At 43.8% G+C, this 14,683-nt stretch overlaps 1 protein-coding gene across 2 annotated transcripts in view; it reads right to left on the bottom strand.

Moving 5' to 3' along the window:
- Positions 1 to 1,107: 1,107 nt before the first annotated feature.
- Positions 1,108 to 14,683, bottom strand: part of LOC102461193 (beta-1,4-galactosyltransferase 3-like) — a 30,583-nt gene continuing 17,007 nt past the window's right edge. For both annotated transcript variants that reach the window (XM_075905742.2, XM_089772389.1), the window contains 4 exons: positions 9,500 to 9,690; positions 8,208 to 8,330; positions 3,646 to 3,750; positions 1,108 to 1,856 (listed from right to left, as the gene is read on the bottom strand). In XM_075905742.2, the coding sequence (XP_075761857.1) occupies positions 1,700 to 1,856; positions 3,646 to 3,750; positions 8,208 to 8,330; positions 9,500 to 9,690 (576 nt within the window). In that variant the 3' untranslated portion in view covers positions 1,108 to 1,699. The remainder of the gene's footprint in view (positions 1,857 to 3,645; positions 3,751 to 8,207; positions 8,331 to 9,499; positions 9,691 to 14,683) is intronic.

The raw sequence follows: 14,683 nt of genomic DNA on the forward strand, positions 1-14,683 counted from the left end.
ACAAGATGGTTTATTAGATGATGAGCTTTCGTGGGCCAGACCCACTTCCTCAGATCAGATAGATTTGATCAGGAAGTGGGTCTGGCCCACGAAAGCTCATCATCTAATAAACCATCTTGTTAGTCTTTAAAGTGCTGCATTGTCCTGCATTTTGCTTCAACTACCCCAGACTAACACGGCTACATTTCTATCAGTGTTCTTGCTGAAATTCAAGCGGCCAGTGTAGACAGCTGGCAAGTTTTTCCGCAAAAAGCAGCTGCTTATACGGAAAAACTTGCCAGTCTAGACACAGCCAACAGTGTCAGGATCTAGAGCAAAGGTAGCTAAATGCACTAGCTGTCTCATGATCTGTGAAGAGATGGTCCACTGGATGGCTGTAAGGACTGGTAAAGAAGGGAAAAAAAGGGCCTTTATCTAGGGAATTATCTTTAAGTTTAGTTACTACAACATGGAGAAAAGGCAGGTGTTGGAAAACTAGCTAAGAATGTACATGCTCAATGGAGAAGTGTCCATATTACAAAAGTGACATGTTTCCCCTTTATTGCAATCTCAAAATTAGGCCAAGGACTGTGGAGACCATGTTGCTCTCTCTTATGCAGCTTTCCTTTGGGCAGGGTTGAAGCGAGGGTAGGAATTCACGGGAGCCTGCATTGTACTTCTGCATGAATGAGAAGTTCAGGTTTTGTAAGTAGCAATATGACCTCTTCACCTGACTCACTGGCACTCTCCCATTTCTTTTTCTGGGCTTTTCATGAGAACTATTTTGCTTTCATAGTTGCTGGTAAGCTAAAGTCCCAATTCCTGCTGCTGAGGCGGGAAGGGCAACTTACTTGAAAACTCTTTTCTAGCAATTATGGATACATGGAGTTTATTTCCATCAGTTTATTTCCATCAGCTGAGGGTTTTTTTAGTAGTGTTCTGCATGAATAGATTTTTAATTATATCAGCACTGGCTAAGACAAAAAATGCAGGAGGCCAATGCCAAGGTTCCTGCTCTAACAATGACTAACCAAAACACACTGACATACTAAACCACAAGACTTCCTGTGGAGAAACCCCCATATACAGAGCAAGTGGCCACATAACATGGGAAGTATAAGATGACTATTAACTTTCAAAATCCTTTATTTAAACTTCCTGAAGAATATTTACATTTGTAACAGTTAAATATTTTTCTTTCCAACACTAAAGGAAAAAGAAAACTTATTTCAAGAAAGACAGCAACTAGAGAGTCTGTTCCCCAGTGAGACAGGGTTGAAGGTATTCCCTCCTCACCCCCCGAAACAAAACATAGAACATATACCTCAGAATGTCTTTAATCTCAATGACCATTTTAAAATAGTAAACAGTGGAATATGCAGAGTTTAACTAGCCAGCTGATTTAACAGTACACAGTTTAGAGTGTGTTTGGCTGGTGATAAACAGGGACTTATTCTTCAAGCCTGCAACCGAAGGCTGTGTGTGAAAAGGGCTCAATAAGCCTCACATTTTACAGCGCTTAAAAGGATTCCTTACAATAAATGGAATCCGGTCTATTAGCTATCATGCCTCATTCCTGAAGACGTTTCTTCTAACCTTTGCATGTTTGGAGGAAAGATGAAGCCCACAGCAGGAAATAATTCCTCAGTCTTTGTAGACCTCTGATTCCTGACTGACTGCAATACCTGGAAATTGTGCATCACCTACATCAATACTCAAGCTATTTTCTGTGTGCTTGGGGAGGCAGAGTGGGAGCATTCCCAATGTCCACAGTGATGTTGGTATAAAGAAGGTGCTTCTGTCTTGAAAGGACTCTGAATTCTACAGAATTCATTCCATCATCCTTCCATGTTTTTCTGGTGTGCAGCGGAACAGGCCTGAAGGGAGGAGAATACTATAGTTAGATAAAAGGACAGCGGAGGAGACAGACATTCCCATTTTTTTCCTATAATTCTTAAATACACAACACTATGACGTCTGGACTGGCATGATTTTCCACAAATGCTTTTAACGGAAAAGAAAAGAAAGCCCCGATCGCCATTGGGGCTTTTTTGCGCAAAACAGTTTTTAGCTGTCTACACTGGCCCTCTTGCGCAAAAACATTTGCGCAAGAGGGCTTTTTCCCCGAGCGGGAGCAGCATAGTATTTGCGCAAGAACACTGACAATCTTACATTAGATCATCAGTGGTCTTGCGCAAATTCAAGCAGCCAGTGTAGACAGCTGGCAAGTTTTTCCACAAAAGCAACTGCTTTTGCGGAAAAACTTGCCAGTCTAGACGCAGCCTATGTGTCAATATGATCAAGTGGCTTAAGCAGAGAGAAGAGGTGCTTTTAGTTAACAGTTGAAGTAAGATGTAGACAGGCAGATAAGGAAGCTGTTCCAAGTGGCAGAAGCTTTATAGGTAAAGTCTTCCACCAAAAGATCTGAGATTATCCATTGGCACAAAGGAGACTTGTTCTAGATGAGCAGAAAGTGGAGCAAAGACATGCTGTGATGTGCAGGAGACTGGAGTAATTGTATAATGTTTATAAACAAGGATCATTTGGATCTAGAGTCTGAAATGCATGGTGGGGGATGGCATGTGAGAGTTTAAGGACTATTTGGCAGTACTGCTTTTTACATATGGAAGGGCAGTGGCAGCAGAATCCTGCACGTTGGAACATAAAGAGCTTGGACGTCAGGCAGCAGATGCGGAAATGAGGATTTCAGATGTATTCGGCTGTATGCTGACTTGTGAACATGAGAGAAGATGTTAAAGAGCTCAGCATTAAGAAAGAGGCAAGTGGGAGGGCTGAGATGCCAATACAGTCCCCACCTCATTCACCATAAACAGTTTGTTCCAGCTCATGGTATGCAAGTAGATCCATGGTGATTTAAGTTACATTAAAGGGTCCACCTTACCCACATTTTCTGAATTCAGCTCTGATTTCACATTTTTAATGGGTCCACATATAGCTTAGTGTTTGTCTACTGCTAGCATAATACTTTGTTACATAAAATATTAAGACATTTATTTTGTCCTAGATGCACATGAAAATCTTAAGGGAAGGAAGACGTAGGAAAACGAGCTTGAAGGTTGATTCTTAATTTTTCCAAGATACCCTACGATGACTAATTTGGAAACGGTCTTGTTTCAAACTATTATTCTAGAGACTACTGCTCTAATCATGGACTAGGATCCCACTGTGCTAGGCACTGTACAAAACTCTTGCTAGCAACTGCCAATCAAAAGAATAAGCATACTACTAAGGACTTCAAACACTGTGATTAACTCATAGTAAAGCATCTACGCTTAAAAAATATAACTACTGAAAGTAAGATTCAGTTATAATTGGCTGTTGACCAGACAATATTGTTGATATCAAATTTTCTTTTGTCCATGAGTCCAGAGGCTGCCAGCAGGACTGCAGGCATTTAAGTTGTAATCAAAATAAATCAAGCAAATACTTCCACCCAGTAAGTTTTCCAAACTCTATGCTGAACAAAGCCAGAGATAGTTTCTTTAAATAGCATTTAAAAGCAGGATGCTGATAAGCAGCTGCTCAGTCTGTGCCTTCTGCCCCACATGAGGAGGAAGATGATAGCAATCAGTTAGCAGGTTCCACAGACCCGGGATGGTCTGGAATTTGAACAAATGGAGGACAGGATCCTTGGACAATAGTTACCTTCTTGAGTGCTTTTCACTCCATGAGTGTTGCTCCAGGTCCATCATTTTGTAGTGTCCAAGATGAATAGGGGTCCTGACTATTTTCATTCCTGCTAACTGAATCCTTTAAAACAAACAGAACAAAATCTGGGTTTATGCACAAGGGGATGTGAGTTCTAGGCTATAGAAAGTGCAGGTACTGAGATTTTTCCTGGTAGAAACAACCAAAGCAAAAACATACAACAGGGCTAAAAAGCTAGTAATTCAAAGTCAAGAAAGGGAAGAAAGATTTTGATACTCAGTGATACCATTTAAATTATGGTATAATGCACCCCTGATTTAACTGACATCATTTGTGGAGTCTGCAATAGGAACAGGGACTTTTAGGTAAAGTAATATGTTGCATATATGTGAGCGAGAGCTAGCAGCAGTGCGTTATACTACCATTCAGATAAGCTGGTAGAGCCAGACGCTGCAACAACTGGGCTACGTCTAGACTGGCCACAAATTCCGGAAAAGGGATGCAAATCAGGTAAGACAGCATAGGGAAATCCACGGGGGATTTAAATATCCCCCGCGGATTTAAATAAACATGTCCGCCGCTTTTTTTCCGGAAAAGCCGGAAAAAAAGCATCTAGACTGGCGCAATCCTCCGGAATAAAGCTCTTTTCCAGAGGATCTCTTATTCCTACTTTCAAGTAGGAATACTTTCAAGGCTTCATGACTGCTCCCCACCCCCAGCACAATCCCATTGGTCAGTTTCTGGCCAATGAAAGCTGCCTGTTTGAAAAACAGGCAGCATGGGAAGCACCAATCTCCTTTCCCCTCAGGCTCTTATTCACAGAGCACATGGCCATGCAGCCTGTGCCAGGGGCAAGGCAGGCTCCTGTGAAACAGGCTGGGCTGCTGCTCTGGAATAGGGCTGTAATAGTGTAGCCCTGCGTTTCTCAAACTGTGGGTCCTGATCCCCCGGGGGGGGGGCACAAGCAACTTAGAGGGGGGTCGCGGTATCACAAAGTTTGAGAACCCTTGGTGTAGTCAATTAACTGATGATCAAAAGCTTATAAGTTAATGTTATAGACTACACGCATTTCCTTCCCCCCCTCCCCTTGCCACTACATTTTTTAGTAGGCTGGCTAGAAGCCTGGCTCAGTCCTGCCTTGTGACAGGTCCGGGACCCATCCCTGTTGCAGCTCTGCATTTAAAGTGCATTAGAAGTCGGGCAGGCAGGCAGCCTGGCTCAGTTCTGGCTCGTGCTGGATCCGGGAGCTCAGACCCACCCATAGACAGGGGATACTGCCACTCCATGCTTCTGCCTCTTTATCAGAGGCAGCAGCACAGGGCAACAGGCAGCCAGTCCATGAGGGAGCTGGTTTTTAAAACTGGCTCTGTTCATGGGCCAGCTCCTCCCTGGCACCCCGCACTGCTGCCTCTGATACAGAGCGCACTGGCTGCCAGCTCTGCCCTTGGGGACTATAGAGTAGTCGACTAATCGATAAGAATTCATGAGGTTACTCATCTATTCAATTAACCGATATTTAACATCCCTACTCTGGAGTCTCACTGGTAAGTCTCCCAGCCAGATCTTGCCTCTGGCAGCCCAGCCCTCTACCCCCCACATCCCACATAAGCCAAACCCTCTGCCCCCATCCTAAGCCCATATCCCCTCTCAGACCCTGCACCCCAATTGCCTGCCACAGATCACAATCCTTCCTGCCCTAGGTCACAATCCAAACCCCTGCACTCCCCTCCTGCACCCCAGTCCCATGCCCTAAATCACAGCCCCCTCTTACCCTAGGTTACAATCCAAACTCCTGCACCCAAATCCTATGCCTCGGGTCACAACTGCTTCCTTCACCTAAACGCAGTGGCCCCCGATCCAGAAACGGTTCCCCACCCCTGCCATAAAAATAAATATGTTAAAACGTTGTGTGTTGGACATAAAGTAAAATATTAATTAAAAATGAAGCCTGAACAACAAGGCCCCAACTGGGGCCCAACCCCTATCTGGGCAAAGCATTATAACACTCTGCACCCCCGCCGACCCTGAGCCCCTCATACATCTGCATCCCCTGCCCTGAGCTCCTCATATACTTCAACCCAGACACCTGCACCCTCACATCCCCAGCCCTGGCCATACACTTCTACACCCCCCCATACTCCAGCCTTGTGCCCTGAGCCCATCATATCCCTGAACCCCCTTCCCTGAGCCCCTCATACTCTCACATCACCAACCCCCTGTCATAAGATTGACAGAAGACAGCCTGAATGCATGCATGAAGCTGGATTTGACTAGTTATGATGTAAACTTCAAACAAATGTGTGAAAAGATGCAGCAGCAGAAGTCCCATTAAATTAAGTGTAAGTCAATGTTTCATTTGTTATTAATCATTATGTCCATTATCAATAATTTTAAGCTGTATATTTTCAGTCCTTAAATGGGCATTCTTATACAGCTCTTTGTTGACCACTTGTTCTGAACTTTGATGCAGTTTGGCTCTTTGGTTTGAAAAGGCTGCCTAGTCCTGGGTTAACTGGTTACCCATTCACATCCCTACTCAGACTAAAGAAGTGCCTCTATCAGATTAATTACTTAAAAAACGAAGTGCACCCTAATGCACAAGACTCTGGTAGGGCACTTCTCACAACTGGCACTACACTTGAGACCCATGGTAGAGCTGATGTAGTGCAGAGAGCACTGGGGTGTCTCCGGTCTGCTTTTAGAAATTCATGACACGCTATACCCTGATATTCCATTTAAACAGTATTTTTAACTTTGTTAAAAACCTAACTTACCAGTCTCAGGAGCACAATGCTTGGTAAGACACCCACAGTCGTTAAACAAAATATTCCACTGAAAATTACATAAAACTTGCCACACTCTACAAGAGCAGGAAGCAAATGTTGGATTTTTTACTGCCAGCTAAGTAATATAACCTCTGGACAGTTTGCCTCAATGTCCACTAGTAGGCTGTGTCACTGGTGAATTGCATCTACAATGCTTGCTATAGTAGACGAGACTAAAGGCTCTTTATTCAGAGCAGCACTGGGCAAAGAACTGTAATTAAACTCTCTGTATTCACACCCATAGCATGTCAGCTTCCTAGCAACAAAATAACATATTTTGCCAACACTGACTCATATGGTACTTAAAAGTCTATGATATGTCACTACGTGTCAGTTTTAACTATGGGAATCTGGATTCTTTTAGTTGCTAACTCCCCCAAATACTGTATGCTTACTGAAATGATCTTTCAGGTGGTAAATACCATGTCCTGAAATCTTCTAGCTAACTTCTGAGTTTTTCACCATGTCAGTCTACTATTATCTCTTATAAAACAATTTCAGTGAGTCAGCTATCAGTCATTACTCTGGAAGAGCCCCAGAGACAGCACAAAGGTATTCAACACAACATTATCTAGCTCCTGAAGTGCAAGCTATCTGAAGAAAGCTTCTAGCTTCCTACTGCACAAAAGTGATAAACAAATTGATCTAACATGCTCTGACTCAATCAATTCTGAATTGAATGTCTCCTGTAGGATGTTAAATATCGGTTAATTGAATAGTCCAGCAACCTCATGAAATTTTATTGGGTTAATCAACTATTCTATAGTACCCCGGGGCGGGGCCAGCAGCCACTATATCAGAGGCAGCAGGACGAGGAGCCAGGCAGGAGCTACTCTGTGAGGGGAACCAATTTAAAAACAAGCTCCCCTCACAGACTGGCTGCCTGTGGCCTTGTGCTTCTGCTTCTGAAAAAGAGGCAGCAGCACAGGGTAGCAGCAATCCCTGTCTAAGGGGGGTGGAGGGTCTGAGCTCCTGGACCCAGCGCAAGCCAGAACTGAGCCGGGCTGCCTGCCTGCCCAGCTCCTAATGCACTTTAAATGCAGACCCGAAGCAGGGGTAGGTCCTGGACCCGTCAAGCCAGAAGTGAGCCAGGCTCACTAAAACATGTACTGGCAGGGAGAGGGGGAGACGGAAATATGTGTAGTCTATAGCATTAACCTATAAGCTTTTTCTTATTGGTTAATCGACTACACTATTACATCTCTAGTCTCCAGAACTGAATTATGAATGCTCTCCAATGCATTAACATTCTTCCAGAGAAGAGCCACCAAAATCATTAAAGGATTACAAAACATCTGTCCTAGATAATTTTACTTTCTGAGATCCTCTCCTCCAATATGCTAGACAAACTCTGTGGCCCACCTGAAAAAAAATAAAATACATAAAAAATTTTTAAAAATCTGCACATCCAGTAGATTCTTCCCTGGGCCCAGCCCTGCTCTCTGACATTTTGGCAGCCCCTTAATCTGCTTGTGGCTCAAGAACCACTGTTCTCCAAAATAATTCCTAGAAATTCTGCTGTGGCCTGTATTAAGTAGGTCAAATCAGATCATTTTAGTGGACTCTTCTGGCCCTAAAATCCATGAATCATATCACTATATAAGTTTAAAGATGTCCAGGACCTACTAAGCTCTTTTATAGTTCCTTCCTTTGGGCTAACGGAAACCATGCAACATGCTACTGTAGACCTTTATTTAGTTCTATTTTAAATGGCATAGTCCTACTCATTAGTACCTTGCAGCAATGTCATCATCTTCAGCATGACTGCCCCAGTAGGTGTTTGGAAACCCATTTATCCTCATGTAATGCTCTGGAGTCAAAGCAGAGACACCTCCAAAAAAGGACCAATATGGCAAACTGAAGCAGAGAAGAACAAATTATTAAAACTCACTTTACAAATTCACATGCATCCTCGTCTCAGCTTATTGGACTCATTGCACAAGAAGCTGGAGGATAGAAAGGATAACATTTAGAAAAATGCTTATGCTCCTACACTTCAGTTAGTCTATAAGGTGCCACAGGACTCCTCGTCGCTTTTGCAGATTCAGACTAACACGGCTACCCCTCTGATATTTAGAAAATGTTACTCACTCGTAAGTGGAACAGTAAGACTCCAGTGCAGAATACCAGACTTGCAAATTCAATTTCAACTCCTTCTAACCAGCAAAATTCAGAGACTGTTTTGCAACTGACAGGAATTTTTTCCTCCAGTGTGCGGTAGGGATGTAAATACCGAGTAAAAATGTTAACCAGTTAAATTATGTAATTTTAATTGTTTAACCATGGAGGGCTGCTGCCCTGGCTCTGCTGGCCCACTGCAGCCAGGGTCCTGCCAGCCGGGCCACCATCGATGAGGGGGGCAGCTCCCACTGGCTTAGCCCTCCAGTTAACTGATTACCAGGTAAGTATTCCTGTAAGATTTATGTTTTACCAGTTAATTGGTGAACCGTTTAACCTTTTATATCCCTAGTGGGAGGAAAATACTGTACTCTGCTCATAGAAGGATAGAAAATAATTACTGATCAGTCACAGGATGATGAGTTTCAGTTTGCTTTGAGTAGCTGCTGAAAGCAAAACGGGGTCTCATAAAGGACTGTATTTGCCCTGATGTGTCACAAAATGATCCATGATAATTATATAGCTGCGGAGGAGGGAAGCCATAGCTGTTGAAAGTAATGTAGGTTACAAATTTGTCAACATCTCAAAGACAGCTCTGCACTGAGATCCTAACTCAGCAGCAGTACCATGTCACATTTGTGCTCTGTGCTGCTTAATGCTCTCCAGCCTGCATCTCGGAGAAGATAAAAAACACATTTCCGTTTCAGTATGGGTGCATGGTGGAGAGTGGCAGGAATCATTTGATGAGGAAGAAGGGACGTCTGTCATAGAAGCAACAGCTATCTAGTTGGGAAAAAACATTGAGGTAACAGCCTTCAGTGTCCAGTCCTAGGCTATACTGTATGTTCCATGAAAAGGAACTACTTATTAGATCATCAAAAATGTTCATCCCAAATGCAGATCCTTACCTGTACTGGAATTTATCTATGGCACTGGCAATATGTTTGGGGTAGTAGTCATCACAAACGTAGAGGTTATAATCATTTTCAGGAATGAGGTCCACGTCATGCAGAAGCAGACAGTCCCAGTCCTCATCCTTCATGGCTTCCCGGACACCAATATTAAGGAGCTTTGCTCGGTTAAAAGCAGCATTCCCAGCCTGGAAAAGAAAATGTGCAGAGAAATCATCGAGTTCTGGAATAGCTTCAAGAATCTAAATACAGCATGCACTGAAGTCCACAGCAAAACTCCTATGGGATTTCAATTTGAGTGAGACTGGAACCAAATGATGCTGGGAAAAAAATTCAGAAGTGCCTACATTCCAATCATAAGTCCTTTAGATGTTTTTGAAAATTCTATATACTAGCTTCACAACTCTGAGTTTTGAGAAGTTGAAGTCTTTTCTCATGGGGATAAAGAAAGAGAATTTTAGTCTCTAACAGACTAAATGTAAATCTTCAACTATACTTCCCTGCACCTGCAGATTATTACCTTCATTCTCTTTAGAAAGAAGACAGAAATCAGAAAACATATCCTAGTTACATCTAATTGAAAAAGATTCCCCTTCCTAATTAATCATCAGTTTTCACCACTAATTGGCTTACTCCCTCTGGAGATCCTTCACACCACCAGAACTCATCAGTAATACCAACTGTTTTGCCTGCATAAGTTTGACCCAGAGCTGGATCAAATAAGAATTTGCATCTCACTCTAGGGAGACAAATATACCTGATTTCACTCTGACACCTCCTTTTGACTGACTCAGAAGCAGCTCTGATTAAAGGAATCCTCTTTGGCGGGGGGGGGGAGTTACCTTGTGAAGTAACTGGTGTTCTTCGAGATGGGTGTCCCTGTGGGTGCTCCACTGTAGGTGTTTTGGCACTCCTGCGCTTAAAATTGGAACATTTTAGCAGCATTTGCCCCGGATGCCAGCACGCACACGCAGCACCATTCGTGACGCAGCATGCACCATCAACCATACCTCAGTTCCTTCTCTACTGCAGAGAGATATTTCAACTCCAAAGCAGAGGAGCACCCACAGGAACATCCATCTCAAAGAACACCAGTTACTGCACAAGGTGAGTAACCTCTCTTTTTCTTTGAGGAGCATCCCTGTGGGTGCTCCACTGTAGGTGACTGGAGCAGTACCCTGAGTGTCTGTAAGGAGGGGCTTCAGACCTAACTGGTGAATGGCAGAGAGGACTACCACCCCAAACTTAACACATTGTGCAGTGTAAGTCTCTATTATGCAATATTTTGTAAAGGTATGTGTAGAGGCCCACGTTGCAGCTCGACAAATGTCTGTAATGGGCACATTATAGACGAAGGCTGGGGAAGTGGCCATGGCCCTGGTGGAGTGTGCCCACAATTGAGTCGGCAGTGAGACCTTATTGATGTCATTGCATGTTCAAATACAATTTGTTATCCATTTTGAAAGCATCTGTTTCAAAAATCACCTGCCCTTTGGAGCGATCTGCTATGGAAATGAACAGTCTGGAAGAGTGTCTGAACGGCTTTGTTCTAAGTAAAAAGCAACCTTGAATTGAACATGCAAGGAGTGGAGTCAAGCTGCATTAGTATCAGGATGAGGCTTTTGGTGGAAAACAGGTAAGCATATGGGTTCATTGAGATGGAACTGTCAAATTATCTTTAGAAGAAATTTCAGATGTGTTCTTAGCACCACTCTGTCTTTGTAAAAAGTTATAAATGGCTGACCCTTCTGGCTATCATGATGGTCATTAAGAATGCAACTTTCATGGAAGTGTGTGACAACAAGCATGTTGCCATCAGTTCAAACAGAGAGCAGGTTAAGGTGTTAAGGACAAGGTTGAGATCTCAGTATGGCACTATTGCCTTTATGAGGGGAAAATATTGTTCATGCCCGTTAAGAATTTTTAGTGGTTGGGTGTGAAAAAAAAGTGTAATTGTCTACATTATCATGCTCACTAGAGATAGCCGCTAAGTGGACCTTTACTGATGAACTCGAAAGATTCTGTTTCTTTAAGGAAAGAAGATACTCAAAGACCATCATCAGCTTTGTTGAACTAGGTTGAAGTGCTCTGTCAGTGGCCCAGTTAAAAAAAAACAAAAAAAAGATGCCACTTCTGCAAATAAGTCTCTCATATTTTCTTTTCAACAGTTCGTGATAAGAGTACGAACTTCTTCTGAACAGATGATGTCCCATGTATTCACCCTTAAAGGAGCCAGTCCTTGAGATGGAGCTTGTGGACATCAGGATGAAGAACACGATCCTGTTCCTGAGACAGTATGTCCAGCCACTATGGAAGAGGAATCAGAGAAGCAGCTGACAGTTGAGACAGGTAAGGGAACCAGGTCTGCCTGAGCCACGCAGGTGTTATCAGAATGACCTTGGCCCTGTCTTGTTTTATTCTTTGTATAACTTTGTTCAGGAGGGGAAGACATAAAACAGATTGTGAGAAACTGATCAGCATGGCATCTCCCATGGAATTCTTGCAGTCCCGCTCTGGAGCAATGCCTGAGGCACTTTGAGTAGTGGAATGTGGAGAAAAAAATCTATTTTGTAAAGCCCCACTTCTGGAAGACGGTATGTAGGCCTTGGAGATGTATCTCGCACTCATATTTCTAATGAAATAGTCAGCTTAATTGGTCTGTGGTGACATTTTGCTTGCTTGGGAGAGATGTGGCTGATATTGTGAATTGATGGTAAATGCACCAGTCCCACAGTGCTGTGGCCTCTTGGCAGAGATGGTATGACCTGGCCCAAGTTACTGATTCATGTAAAGCCTCCAAGCAGAATTGTCAGAGTATTCTCACTGATTTGCCCTGAATTAGGGGAAGAAAGTACTCGCATGCCCTTCTTACTGCACAGAGTTCTAGGATATTGATGTGCAGGCCTGATTCTGGAGGTGTTCATCTTCCCCAGGTGCTGTAGCCGTTGGTGTGTGCACCTCAGCCCTCTAGAGAACTGTCTGTAGTTATGTGTATGGATGGTGGAATTTGTTAAAAAGAAATTCCACAGCAGGGATTGTGGCCTGCAACCACCATCTGAGGGATTCCTTGACTTTGTAGGACTCAGAAGTTTGTGCAAGGGGTGTTTGTGCAGCCGAAAGCATGTGTGAAGCTACACCTGCAGGCACAATGTGTGCAGCCTGACATGAGGGACTATGTAGGTCATCACAGACATATGACTGAGTAGTTGTAGGCATCATCTGGCTGACAGCGTAGGGCTGTCCATAAGTGTCTTTGCTAGTGCAGCCAATGAGTGGAACCTCTGTTGGTGGTAGCACCTGTGCTCATATGCAATCCAATGTTGTGCCTATGAACTCTAGCTCCTGAGATGGAGTAAAGTGCAACTTTTGCGCGTTTATCTGTGGGTCCAGAATGCTGAATAGCTGAATTGATTCTGTGGTGCAGTCCGTGGCCTTTCATCCCGTAGTAATCACTATCAGGCAACTTCTAAGAAAGGGAAGGTAACCATTCCTGATTTCCTGAGATAGACTACTGCCATAGTGAGGATCTTGGAGAAAATCTTGGGTGTTGAAGATAGGCCGAAGGGCAGGACTCTATACTGATAGTGTTGCTCCTTTAGTGCAAACCTGAGGATATTTCTGTGTGAAGGGTGAATTGCGATGTGAAAGTATGCATCCTGCAGGTCGGGGGACAACATCCAGTTTCCTTTTTAGAGAGCCGGAATTATCTTTGCTAGGGTTACCATGGTGAATCGTTGCCTTTTTACGTACTTGTTCAGCCCATGTAAGTCCAGGATGGGTCTCCAACCTCCTGTTTTTGGGGGTGAGAAAGTATTTATTTAGAGTAGAACTTCTTCCCCTTCTGATGTACTAGTATGAGCTCTATTGCCCCCATCTGAAGAAGTTTGTGAATCTCTTGTTGGAGCAGTCTCATGAGAAGGATCCCTGAAGAGGGACAGAGAAGGGGATTGGTTTGGTGGAAAGGTAAGGAAAGGAATCATGAGGCCTTTTGCTATTGTTTCCAAGGCCCACATATCTGTTGTAATCCTAGCCCATGCATGTTAGAATGGTTGAAGGCTGAACTGGTATTGATTGGTTGGTGGAAACAATGTTGAGCCCTTGACCTGATGTTCAAAACACCTGCCCGACACTTGAGGACTGATACGTGGTGGGCTGTTCTTGAGGTTGCCTATGCTTCTGTTGTTTCTACGGTCTTCTGAGGTTGTAGCTCTTCTGGTAGGAGGAGGAGGATGATGCCTTGCCTCACAGCATGTAAAGGCAGTTCAGTTCCTTTTTGGGTTGAGGAACATACATGCCCAAAGTTCTTAAGTGTGGCTTGCGAGTCCTTGAGTGAATGCAGAGAAGCATCTGTTGTGGTAGAAAAAAAAGCTGCTGTCCTTCGAAGGGTAGGTCCTCAACCACGTTATGCACCTCCCTAGAGAATCCAGAGAAGTACAGCCAGGAGGCCTGAGGCATGACCACCGATGTCTACAGTGACCTTGAGGCGGTGTCCACTGCATCCAGTGATGCCTGCAGAGTGGTTTTTGCTGTGAGGACCCCTTCATCTATGGATGTGAAAAACCCTTGTGGTCCTCTGGGAGGTTTTCAGTAAACATCTTCATTTTTTCAAAATGGTAGTATGTGTATTTTGCTAGCAATGCTGAACAATTTGCTATCCTGATCTGGAGGGATGCTGAGGAGTATGATTTCCTACCCAAAATGTCCAGTCTCTTCCAGTCCTTATCATAATGAGTGGATTTATATTGGGTCTGATTGCCCTTGGTATGGGCTGCATCCACCACCAGAGAGTTTGGTGCCAGGTGGGAGAACAAAAATTCAGCTCCTTTGGCAAAAACACAGTACTCCCTGTCTGCCTTTTTGAGGTTGGGGAAATTGAGGCTGGTGTTTGCCACAAAGTCTTTGCAGGGTCTAGTATGGCATCATTGACTGGTAAAGCTATTGCTGATGATGCTGACGCCTGCAAAATATCAGTTAATTTATGTTGTACCTCGGAACTTCAACTAAGGAAATGTCGAGGGAGTTGTCCACCCTCTCATACAAGTCCTGAAAGGACTTGAAGTCATTGCCTGCCATTGGTGGAGGGTGCATTATGGATTAATCTGGAGAGAAACAGGAGATGTGTGATGGAGGTAAGGTGTCTTCCTCCTGTGTGTCCTCCAGATCCTCCAACTCCCCATGTGT

This window comes from Pelodiscus sinensis, chromosome 1 (genome assembly GCF_052426305.1).
Source record: "Pelodiscus sinensis isolate ZL-2025 chromosome 1, ASM5242630v1, whole genome shotgun sequence".
NCBI lineage: Eukaryota > Metazoa > Chordata > Testudines > Trionychidae > Pelodiscus > Pelodiscus sinensis.